At 42.3% G+C, this 13,590-nt stretch overlaps 1 protein-coding gene across 1 annotated transcript in view; it reads right to left on the bottom strand.

Annotated features, from left to right (window-relative positions):
- Positions 1 to 5,870: 5,870 nt before the first annotated feature.
- The window catches only part of LOC123761251 (uncharacterized), a 32,408-nt gene continuing 24,688 nt past the window's right edge, over positions 5,871 to 13,590 (bottom strand). Inside the window, exons 3-4 of the mRNA XM_069315517.1 lie at positions 10,493 to 10,621; positions 5,871 to 6,370 (exon numbers count right to left, since the gene is read on the bottom strand). Of these exons, the coding sequence (XP_069171618.1) occupies positions 6,198 to 6,370; positions 10,493 to 10,621 (302 nt within the window). The 3' untranslated portion in view covers positions 5,871 to 6,197. The remainder of the gene's footprint in view (positions 6,371 to 10,492; positions 10,622 to 13,590) is intronic.

Raw genomic sequence — 13,590 nt, 5'->3', positions numbered from 1 at the left:
AAAACCAAACTAAATAAATTAGAAATGGGTGTGTATAGCTAAGGTACACCCTTACTACTAGGTGAACAGGGGCATTTGGTGATAGTAAATGATCCCATCAGGCAGGGCTCATCACCTTCTCTCATATTTCATGTTCACCAAGTGTTTATGTACTTAATAACTACGGGTATAATATCTTGCTATTATAAAACTAATTCTACTATCATAAAAGACATATTTACTTTAAATTTCAAGCAGAGAATGCATATATAACTAACATGAAGGACTCCTCTTCACTAGATTCAATTTTTATAATCTTTTGTTTATGTTCCAAAATCTTAAAATCGATCCCAGTGTTATGTAGTACAGAAAAATTGAGTTATATCCAGTTTACGTAAAGCTACGAGTGGTCGAAACCACACTTAGATCCCGGAATAAACTTACGAAGGTTTTTCCACTTAGTGTAGCTACCTGAATACCGCCGTAGCCGCCACGAAGGCGCTAAGAAGGAAAACATTCGTAGCCAAGAAGAAAAACCTTCGTAAGTACCTTCCTGAATCCGGCCCCAGTTCTCCAACCAACGCTTACTCCGTTGGGCTCTCTACCTGCAGAATTACTTAAAAGATCTTGTGACGGTAAAAATAGGTGTTAATGAAGTCTTCTCTAGGCAAATGGAATGCCATTCACAAAAGTAAAAATAAAAGTAAAAAAAAGTTAAACTGCAAGTTGTCTTCACTGTGAGGTTAACTGTAGGAAAAAACATACAGAACAAAAATTTAAAAATACTTAACTTTAATAGGAATCTTACTTTTAACATATTACAAAATAAAAACGTTATTTAAACTTGGCTTTAAACAGAGGGCAAATTAAACAAGATAAACAGACAATTAAATTTACTTTACGTTAATACTAGAATATATGGTGCAGGCTGTGAGTCAAACTGAATAGCTCTGTTACCACACCGGGGTATGTCAACAGGTCTACTCAGCAAGAGCACTCAGGAGTAATCTAACTCGTAGTGGGCTAGGCAGCCCTATATATATACATAATGATGGCCGGGCAGATGGCGCTGGTGACTTCTTTAAGAGACGTTTAATAGTTAAACTGCTTGTTTCATAGGGCGTGAGCTGTTAGCGACCTAGGTGTGAGGTGGGGTGACAGTGGTGAAGGGAGGAGATTGGTAGTAATGTCTAGACGTCTGGAAATAGTAATTGTTGCTGTTGTTGCAGTACGTGAATATATAGACGTGGTAATGGGTAGAATAGGTGATGGAGCCGGCCGAATCTCTTCCTAGAGATTTTATTGTGACATTTCCTGCATCAAGCCCAGTTCTCCAACCAACGCTTACTCTGTTGGGCTCTGTACCTGCTGAATTACTTAAAAGATCTGAAGATCTTTTACATCAAAGGCTCGGACAACATATTAGCAGACATACTCTCCCGTGCCTATGAAGTGGAACCTCCCACTTCCAATCTGCTACCAGCATCAGCATCTCAGGCAACAGGAACAGGCTTCGGGGAGGAGCTCTCATGTAATGCACCTGCATTAGCCGTGGAAACCTGCCTCTTCTTACCTCCCTCAAAACCTTCATGCTTCAATACATCCTCTACTACAGCAAAACCAGACAACCGTCTGGAAACCTCTACCTGGGGACACCCTACCAAGCGCCGCGACCACCAGCCAGGTGTTCTCACTGGTGCTAGTTACACGGCCACCAACTGATCATTATATAGCCTGCTCTCGTCGACTCCGCACCTTACCGACAGATGTGACATCACTCGCAGACGGATATAAGCACCTTCTGGTGCCCCTTGAAAAAAAAAGAAAGAAAGAAAGAAAGAAAGAAAGAAAGAAAGAAAGAAAGAAAGAAAGAAAGAGAGAGAGAGAGAGAGAGAGAGGAGAGAGAGAGAGAGAGAGAGAGAGAGAGAGAGAGAGAGAGAGAGAGAGAGAGAGAGAGAGAGAGAGAGAGAGAGAGAGAGAGACAGAGAGAGACAGAGAGAGAGAGAGAGAGAGACAGAGACAGAGACAGAGACAGAGAGACAGAGACAGAGACAGAAAGAGAGAGAGAGATATATAAAAAGCTTATATTGCATTCACTGGAGAGGCAAACAGTTTAAGCTTTGCTAATCAAGATTTCTTCCGTGTCACATTCACACTGCTACCCGTTGAGGGTGTGGACACAATGTGACCCAAATGTCTAAGGTTAGAGCTACCCCCCCCCCTTTTTATGGTCATGCTTTCGAGAGAAGCAATATTCTTAAGGTCCTGAAAAACGTGACCGGCATCACACCTACTGAAAATCGTCAGAAAGGGGATGATTTCGTGCTCTTTTTTTCGGGTGAGGAAGAGCTAGAAAAATTCATGACCAGCTATGCCATACTTCGCAAGGAGCACCACCTACCTCCTCACTTCCCACGTCAGTTCCTGGCCGGAAGAATTATTTTTACCAGCAGGACCAGCCAGTGGATCGCTGACCGACCGCAACATAATATTATGGACAATATCGAGGACGAAAATCCGAACCTGGGTGTATTCAACCTAGAGTTCTGCAGCACCCGACAAATCATCAGTGAAGATTACTTTCACCGCCATAGGCCGCGGCCACACAGGCTGCCACACAAGGCTGCTTCGGCTTTTAAATACCACCCACTAAGTAAAAAAAGGAACGATACCATGAGATCCAACCAATGCTTCAAGTGCTACGAGCTCTGCCCACTCGACCAACAGTGTCAGCACCCCGTTCAGAAGTGCACCTGTGCGCACTGGACCATCACTCCTTCATATGTAAGGCAACAGCTCATCGCTGCTTGCTCTGTGATGGCAATCACCCCGGAATTTCTACCGCTGCCCCGCAGACAGAAAGCAATCAAGGCCCAGGTGAAGCCAAGAGAAACAACCCTTCTACCTCCTCGACCAGATCCCCAGGCGCTCAACCCCACCACCTCAGCTCCCACCACCCGACCAGAAAACTTTCCGGTCCTACCAAAAAGTGGCTCCTCCCACCAGGCAACCCAGCCTTCACAATGAGAACTCAAGGCCCTACAGGCTCCTTCACAGCCCCCTGCATCAAGTGCAGGCATTATCCCTGGTCTTATTAGCCTAGCGGAGAGGCGTACCGGACCAGACAATCACCGTTTGGCAGTGAACTTAACACATTATACATAGCCAATGGGCTGGCCCTCATCATAGCCCCTGGCGCCAAGTCTCACTGCCTCCACTACCTCTCCGGAGACTACCACCAGGACGACCAAGAGGTCGATTTCAACACAGACTCCAGATCTACCCATGACTCGGGAGGCACAAACAAAGGTATTTTCCTCTCCAACTTCCAACACCTTCTACCATCACCATCTCAGCAGCCGCGCTAGCAGACGTGCTTTTCTACAAATACTAACATCACCACCAACACTCCTGAAATACCATCTACACCAATCCACGACACCTGAGTCTACCACAGGCTGCAAGGCGAAAGACGAAAACACCACCTACGGATGTTACGGACTCCTCAACGAGGAAATGTTAGTAAAAGCTCCACCACCACACCACAAATACGACACCTACTCGGGTACAAGACCTCCCTCATTGAGGCCTACGTCATCAAACTCCAACGACAGCTCAGCTCAGCCAAAGTCTCAGGCAAGAGAAAAACGGAAGACCTAGAAGGTCTACACTAACCCCAGCTCCATAACTGGTACAGCCAGGCCTCCAGGGGCTGAAGACTCACATCCATCTCCAGACCTTTAGTATCAGCCATTGATACAGATAATGGCTCCAAAGAGCCTCCACTTACGGCTCACCATAGCCCGTGCTACTTTGAACTTTATGTTCTGAGTACCTGATCTAAAAGAACAACAACAACAACAACAACAAGCCCTGGAAGAGCAGACTATTACTAGTGATCCTGGGGTCTACACTTCACCTCCCTCACTCGCTGTGGTCCTGCTACGAAAGCGTGACGGTGGACGTGTGATCTAGTGTAAATAGTAGAGTAAGTCACCCTTTTGTTTTACAAGCAGAGTCAATTTTTCCGTTTCTCGTGTCTGGATAAATATTTTGTTACGAATTATTTTGTTGTTATAATTGAGTTTACAGTAAAGTGTTTAATTGTTCATGTAAATTTGTTTATTCCTACATCTTATCACACCGCAAAGGCTAAGCAGCTTTTATTTAACTTAAATAAAGCTTGTTTAACTTATGTTTGGTTTTATGTGCTTAAGGGCAATTCAGCTGCTCTGGTATTTGCTGCACTTCCGCATTATAACATCAAAACAAAAATACACATTAGTTCACAGACGTCGAACATAAAATATTGTTTAGATATTTTCCACGTATCGAACATTATAGCTACAACACTTCAAAATAAATTTTATCTGATCTGAGTTCATTGGGTAAAGGAACTGAAATATTTATATCAGTTAAAATTATAAGATACGGTGTTTAGAGAAATTTACAATGCATTTATGCGTACAGGTTTCTTAGAATATTATTATTTTCTAAACGAACAGGAATAAATTATAATACCAAGTAAGGAAATTTTATGTAATGAATTTTGGGGATTGTAATAATTATAATATTAGGTAACATTTTTTACGTTTAAGAACTTCACCTAATACTAATTACAATTTTTCTTCAAAATTCACGAGACCAAGACTGTGCACTTGGTGGTACACAGTCTGGGTCTGTGCACAGGTGGTGCACAGTCTGGGTCTGTGCACAGGTGGTGCACAGTCTGGGTCTGTGCACAGGTGGTGCACAGTCTGGGTCTGTGCACAGGTGGTGCACAGTCTGGGTCTGTGCACAGGTGGTGCACAGTCTGGGTCTGTGCACAGGTGGTGCACAGCCTGGGTCTGTGCACAGGTGGTGCACAGTCTGGGTCTGTGCACAGTCTGGGTCTGTGCACAGGTGGTGCACAGTCTGGGTCTGTGCACAGGTGGTGCACAGTCTGGGTCTGTGCACAGGTGGTGCACAGTCTGGGTCTGTGCACAGGTGGTGCACAGTCTGGGTCTGTGCACAGGTGGTGCACAGACTGGGTCTGTGCATAGGTGGTGCACAGTCTTGCTCTAAAAGAAATCTCACAGAATTAATATATAATTGTAGTCATAGCAGAGGTTGAAGTATTTAATCATTCAAGTCTAAAGAAACGATTAAAAACATCCATATCTTTAAGAGATAAATGTTTGTCTGTTAGCTAGTCTTTCAGTGTGTGCAGGATTGGAAGCCAGATGCATGGGGTTAGCCTCCCCAAAATTTACAGGATATCTAGTTGGGGTTTTTGGGAAACAAAGGCGGGTAGGGTTTGGTCCCATTGCTTCCGTTAAACGGAGGAACAGCTCCCATGGTAACTCTATAAAATCGGTGGAGGGAGGGGAGGGAATTATCATGGGAAAGCGCTACAACAGGTGGTGCAGGAGGGCTACACCAGGTGGTACAGGAGGGCTACACCAGATGGTGCAGGAGGGCTACACCAGATGGTGCAGGAGGGCTACAGCAGGTGGTGCAGGAGGGCTACAGCAGGTGGTGCAGGAGGGCTACACCGGGTGGTGCAGGAGGGCTACACCAGGTGGTGCAGGAGGACTACACCAGGTGGTGCAGGAGGGCTACACCAGGTGGTGCAGGAGGGCTACACCAGGTGGTGCAGGAGGACTACACCAGGTGGTGCAGGAGGGCTACACCAGGTAGTGCAGGAGGGCTACACCAGGTGGTGCAGGAGGACAACACCAGGTGGTGCAGGAGGGGCTACAGCAGGTGGTGCAGGAAGGCTACACCAGGTGGTGCAGGAGGGCTACACCAGGTGGTGCAGGAGGGCTACACCAGGTGGTGCAGGAGGGCTACAGCAGTGGTGCAGGAGGACTACAGCAGGTGGTGCAGGAGGGCTACAGCAGGTGGTGCAGGAGGGCTACAGCAGGTGGTGCAGGAAGGCTTCACCAGGTGGTGCAGGAGGGCTACACCAGGTGGTGCAGGAGGGCTACAGCAGGTGGTGCAGGAAGGCTACACCAGGTGGTGCAGGAGGGCTACACCAGGTGGTGCAGGAGGGCTACACCAGGTGGTGCAGGAGGGCTACAGCAGGTGGTGCAGGAGGGCTACACCAGGTGGTGCAGGAGGGCTACAGCAGGTGGTGCAGGAGGACTACAGCAGGTGGTGCAGGAGGGCTACAGCAGGTGGTGCAGGAGGGCTACAGCAGGTGGTGCAGGAGGGCTACAACAGGTGGTGCAGGAAGGCTACACCAGGTGGTGCAGGAGGGCTACCATCGGCAGAGAAGAGAGAGCAAGAGCTGCTGCAGGACCAGTGTTGCAGAGGTCAGTGTTGCAGAAGGCGAGGACGTCATCATCCTCAGACTCCTTAGCCTCCGTCACTGTCTTACAGCCGCGACTGACAACACGTTTGGGCTTATCTGTCAGAAGGTTAAGAGAAAAATACACCTTTTCAATTTATTTGTGAGAGCAGCATTAAAAATAGTTGTATATAATATTTTATACAATTAATCCGATCTTTGTTTCTTGATGTAATATCAGTCACCATTGCCAGGCTTCAATACAGCATCTTTAGTCTGCATGATGACTGATCACTCACTGATATTTCTACGTCCATGGCATCACCATCATCCTCTATCACTTTATTGCATAACATGTGGTAAGATCAAGTGCAGACACCAGCACACAGCAAGGGCACTTGTACCACACAATGTTTCGTAACATTAAACTGTACTTAAAGTGTAACAGACCATTTAACTGTTGGAGTTCTACACTCATAATACACTCATGGAGCTGCACCCTACAGTATACACACTCATGTAGCTGTACCCTACAGTATACACATTCATGTAGCTGTACACTACAGTATACACACTCATGTAGCTGTACCCTACAGTATACACATTCATGTAGCTGTACACTACAGTATACACACTCATGTAGCTGTACCCTACAGTATACACATTCATGTAGCTGTACCCTACAGTATACACACTCATGTAGCTGTACCCAACAGAATACACACTCATGTAGCTGTTCGCGACAGTATACACACTCATGTAGCTGCACCCTACATTATACAATACTCATGTAGCTGTACCCGACAGTATACAATACTCATGTAGCTGTACCCGACAATATACAATACTCATGTAGCTGTACCCGACAGTATACAATACTCATGTAGCTGTACCCGACAGTATACAATACTCATGTAGCTGTACCCAACAGTATACACACTCATGTAGCTGTACCCAACAGTATACACACTCATGTAGCTGTACCCAACAGTATACACACTCATGTAGCTGTACCCAACAGTATACACACTCATGTAGCTGTACCCAACAGTATACAACACTCAAGTAGCTGTACCCAACAGTATACACACTCATGTAGCTGTACCCAACAGTATACAACACTCATGTAGCTGTACCCATCAGTATACAACTTTCAAGTAGCTGTACCCAACAGTATACAACACTCAAGTAGCTGTACCCTACAGTATACACACTCATGTAGCTGTACCCAACAGTATACAACACTCAAGTAGCTGTACCCCAACAGTATACACACTCATGTAGCTGTACCCAACAGTATACACACTCATGTAGCTGAACCCAACAGTATACAACACTCATGTAGCTGTACCCAACAGTATACAACACTCAAGTAGCTGTACCCTACAGTATACACACTCATGTAGCTGTACCCAACAGTATACAACACTCAAGTAGCTGTACCCCAACAGTATACACACTCATGTAGCTGTTCGCGACAGTATACACACTCATGTAGCTGTACCCTGCAGTATACAATACTCATGTAGCTGTACCCGACAGTATACAATACTCATGTAGCTGTACCCGACAGTATACAATACTCATGTAGCTGTACCCGACAGTATACAATACTCATGTAGCTGTACCCGACAGTATGCAATACTCATGTAGCTGTACCCAACAGTATACACACTCATGTAGCTGTACCCTACAGTATACACACTCATGTAGCTGTACCCTACAGTATACACACTCATGTAGCTGTACCCTACAGTATACACATTCATGTAGCTGTACCCAACAGTATACACACTCATGTAGCTGTTCGCGACAGTATACACACTCATGTAGCTGTACCCTACAGTATACAATACTCATGTAGCTGTTACCCGACAGTATACAATACTCATGTAGCTGTACCCGACAGTATACAATACTCATGTAGCTGTACCCGACAGTATACAATACTCATGTAGCTGTACCCGACAGTATACAATACTCATGTAGCTGTACCCGACAGTATACAATACTCATGTAGCTGTACCCGACAGTATACAATACTCATGTAGCTGTACCCGACAGTATACAATACTCATGTAGCTGTACCCGACAGTATACAATACTCATGTAGCTGTACCCAAACAGCATACACACTCATGTAGCTGTACCCAACAGTATACGCACTCATGTAGCTGTTACCCAACAGTATACACACTCATGTAGCTGTACCCAACAGTATACACACTCATGTAGCTGTACCCAACAGTATACAACACTCAAGTAGCTGTACCCAACAGTATACACACTCATGTAGCTGTACCCAACAGTATACAACACTCATGTAGCTGTACCCATCAGTATACAACACTCAAGTAGCTGTACCCAACAGTATACACACTCATGTAGCTGTACCCAACAGTATACAACACTCATGTAGCTGTACCCAACAGTATACAACACTCAAGTAGCTGTACCCTACAGTATACACACTCATGTAGCTGTACCCAACAGTATACAACACTCAAGTAGCTGTACCCAACAGTATACACACTCATGTAGCTGTACCCAACAGTATACAACACTCATGTAGCTGTACCCAACAGTATACTCACTCATGTAGCTGTACCCAACAGTATACTCACTCATGTAGCTGTACCCAACAGTATACACATTCATGTAGCTGTACCCAACAGTATACTCACTCATGTTGCTGTACCCAACAGTATACTCACTCATGTAGCTGTACCCAACAGTATACAACACTCAAGTAGCTGTACCCTACAGTATACACACTCATGTAGCTGTACCCAACAGTATACAACACTCAAGTAGCTGTACCCTACAGTATACTCACTCATGTTGCTGTACCCAACAGTATACACACTCATGTAGCTGTACCCAACAGTATACTCACTCATGTTGCTGTACCCAACAGTATACACACTCATGTAGCTGTACCCAACAGTATACACACTCATGTAGCTGTAACCCAACAGTATATTCACTCATGTAGCTGTACCCAACAGTATACTCACTCATGTTGCTGTACCCAACAGTATACACACTCATGTAGCTGTACCCAACAGTATACTCACTCATGTTGCTGTACCCAACAGTATACACACTCATGTAGCTGTACCCAACAGTATACTCACTCATGTTGCTGTACCCAACAGTATACACACTCATGTAGCTGTACCCAACAGTATACTCACTCATGTTTGCTGTACCCAACAGTATACACACTCATGTAGCTGTACCCAACAGTATACTCACTTATGTAGCTGTATCCAACAGTATACTCATTCATGTTGCTGTATCCAATAGTATACTCACTCATGTTGCTGTACCCAACAGTATACACACTCATGTAGCTGTACCCAACAGTATACTCACTCATGTAGCTGTACCCAACAGTATATTCACTCATGTAGCTGTACCCAACAGTATACTCACTCATGTTGCTGTATCCAACAGTATACACACTCATGTAGCTGTACCCAACAGTATACTCACTCATGTTGCTGTACCCAACAGTATACACACTCATGTAGCTGTACCCAACAGTATATTCACTCATGTAGCTGTACCCAACAGTATACTCACTCATGTTGCTGTACCCAACAGTATACACACTCATGTAGCTTTACCCAACAGTATACTCACTCATGTAGCTGTACCCAACAGTATACACACTCATGTAGCTGTACCCAACAGTATACACACTCATGCAGCTGTACCCAACAGTATACTCACTCATGTTGCTGTACCCAACAGTATACACACTCATGTAGCTGTACCCAACAGTATACTCACTCATGTTGCTGTACCCAACAGTATACAAACTCATGTAGCTGTAACCAACAGTATACAAACTCATGTAGCTGTACCCAACAGTATACTCACTCATGTTGCTGTACCCAACAGTATACAAACTCATGTAGCTGTACCCAACAGTATACAAACTCATGTAGCTGTACCCAACAGTATACACACTCATGTAGCTGTATCCAACAGAATACACAGTCATGTACCTGTACCCAACAGTATATTCACTCATGTAGCTGTCCCCAACAGTATACAACACTCACGTAGCTGTATCCAACAGTATACAATATTCATGTAGCTGTACCCACCAGTATACAATACTCATGTAGCTGTACCCAACAATATACAGTACTCATGTAACTGTGCCCAACAGTATGCACACTCATGTAGCTGTACCCAACATCGTGTCTGGAAAGGAGTGAGACAACCTACCGTCATCAGACATCTTCTTGAAGCAGAAGCCGCTGCAACTGGTCGTGTTCATCCAGGTGAACTCTGCGGTGCAGCGCTTGACAGTGCTGCAGGAATAGCAGCTCACGTCGCCTTTATTACCTTCACATGCTGCAGTAATAATAATAATAATAATAGTAATAATAATAATGATGATGATTAATAATAATATTAATAATAATAAAAATGATAATACTTCTACTACTACTACTACTAATAATAATAATAATAATAATTATTATTATTATTATTAATCAATTGTTTACATGTCCCATTGAAATTAATATATTAGTAATTATTCATAAAAAGCTAAGGTTGAGATAAGGCGCACAAAAATATATATTAATTTAACATTATTCACACAAAATGCAACACTTATACTTACACTAATAATACACAAAATCAAAAACACACAGTACAAAACACATACACGCTTGCACTCAACATAACATTTAAGCACAAAGCATTTCACACACAAATATTCCATTTACACAGAAAATATAACATTTACACACCAGATATGACATTTATGCACATAAATATATTATTTACGCACAAAATATGCCATTCACATACAAAATACATCATTTATAGACAAATATGACATTTACATACAAAATATGTCAGTTGCGCACAAAATATACCATATACACAAATATTACATACACTCAAAGTATAACATTTACACAAAGTTCGGTATTTGCATAAATATAACAAATTGCATATGCGCTCATTCAACCAAAAAGTGCTTTCACTAATATTACACAATTCCATAAACATAATTTTCACAAAATTCCCACATAAACCAAATAAACCTCATAAACTCATAAACCATAATACATAATAAACCATAATACATATGGTCTCATAAACCAAATAATATTTCACACTTGCACGTGAAGATCTATTTTTCAGAAAACATATACAGAAGTTACACAAATACACAATTCGCACAAAAACACTGTTTCACTAGTTCCACTTAAAATAAAAACACAACTTGCATAAATACACCATTCGCACAAAACGATTATAAAACATGGACAATTATTGAACAACTGTGTAATTAATACACATGTCTGCACAATTAGTACAAGCAAACTTGTTATATAATTACACAACTTGCACAATGACAATCAATACTCAAAGGTATAAATAAACAATTTGTCCATATACAAATACACAATATACACAATTAAAACACAACTTGCACAATTATTAAACATCTTTCATAAGTATTACACAACTTGCACAGATACAACCAAATACATTTCCAGCACAAATACATACAATACATACACAAATACAAATACATACACAAATACAATACATAACTATCCCAAATATGTAAATACACAACCAGCATAAATACCCAATTCACTCAAATACTTTTACGACTTATACACAATTAATAAACAACGTGAACAAAATATATTCAATACACAACTAGCCAAAATATGAACACAACTCAATTCAACAAATGCACGTACATGCAAATCCCCATGTACAGTTAATACACAACTTGCACAAACAGTACACAGTTTGTTGGAATATAATCAATGCATATTTACAATCATCATACAACTTATGCAAAATACATAACCTACACAAATTATACACAACTTGCAAAAGTATAATAATTGTGCTATTTGTACAAATACAATCACAGCCAATTTGGTCAAACTATACACAATTTGCATGATATTTTTCTAGAGATGTTTAGGACATTATTTATAATATGCTGAGTTGAACCAACTCCCCCAAAAGTCAGAATTTCACATGAATGAATGATACGTCTAACATCCTATGAGCTCAATATAAAAACACATACATTTTCCATCAATGTTTCAACATTATTAGTGCTAGACTATTCATCTAACATATGTCGATTGTTTTTAATGCCTTACTAATACCCCCTTGTTAGATCCTCTTCAATCAAATCACCCATATTTATTTAGGCAAACCATCCAACAGACTTATTGGTTCCAGCCTTAGTTATGTCAGGGCAGGTGGGGTTAGGTGAAGTCAGTAATTTCTATGATAATTTAAGCAAATTTACTGTATCGTATTAAAAATACTACCAATTAGAACCTAAATTCATCTAGATCTATAAAAAAAATATACTTATTATTATAGTGTGGGTTGGTGGTCTTGTCGTGTTGTTCCTCCTTTACGGACAACCCAACCCACAACTCGGTAGAGTGCTTATACCTCACTAGGAGATCACACTAGGCGCTTCTGGCTCTTGGAGAGGGGCTCAACGTCACACGTTTAGGGGATGCGGCTCCAACACTTAGCCTCGTTGTCACGTGCACACACCCACTCGAGCCGCTGTGACTCCCCACTCTCTCTTTATGAGATATGATCTCCTCAATCCCCTTTGACTTATTAGTATTACCTTCTACCCTGTCCACAGTAGTGGTTCTTGGTTCTTTCTCTCTCTCTCTCCTTCTTTACTACTTCCTGGGAAGCCTAATTAGGACAAGGGCAAACACCAGCAAATTTGAATACATTTACTGGACCAAGCACATACACAATACATACACACATATAATAATAATACTGAATCCTACACTCTATACTATTTCAGTCAGGTTGCACTCTAACACTATCAGAACTCTATCATCAGCTTATCAAGTGGTATCCTATCTCCTGATTCACCACGTGATACTATCAACCTCCTCAAGTAGATCAAGTCTTATAATACAATGTTGCACTATCAGCATGAGAATATATATATCTATAAACATGTACAAGGAAAATCAGTGTATGAGTGCAATAACATATATATATCAGAATAAATGTTCCTTGATACACAACAATGATCAATCGATCACCCTATCAGTCCTAGAACACATACATCTGTAGGTAATCCAGCCTACGACTGTAACTCTATGCTTCAGTATAAACACTCCTAGGTACAAAAATGGCAAACTATCACTCGCCTTTCACTGCGTCTTACACGCTAAAGACAAACACTCTATCAACTCCCTTCAAGTGATCATTTAGAACTTCCCTTCCACATCTGGAAGTTCACTACCGTATTATCTTCAGGTTCTTCCGGGCTTAACTACCAGGATCCT

The sequence above is a fragment of the Procambarus clarkii genome, chromosome 81 (genome assembly GCF_040958095.1).
Source record: "Procambarus clarkii isolate CNS0578487 chromosome 81, FALCON_Pclarkii_2.0, whole genome shotgun sequence".
Lineage (NCBI taxonomy): Eukaryota > Metazoa > Arthropoda > Malacostraca > Decapoda > Cambaridae > Procambarus > Procambarus clarkii.
Note: the sequence above shows the minus strand (reverse complement) of the source record. Positions and strands in the feature narration are given on the sequence as shown.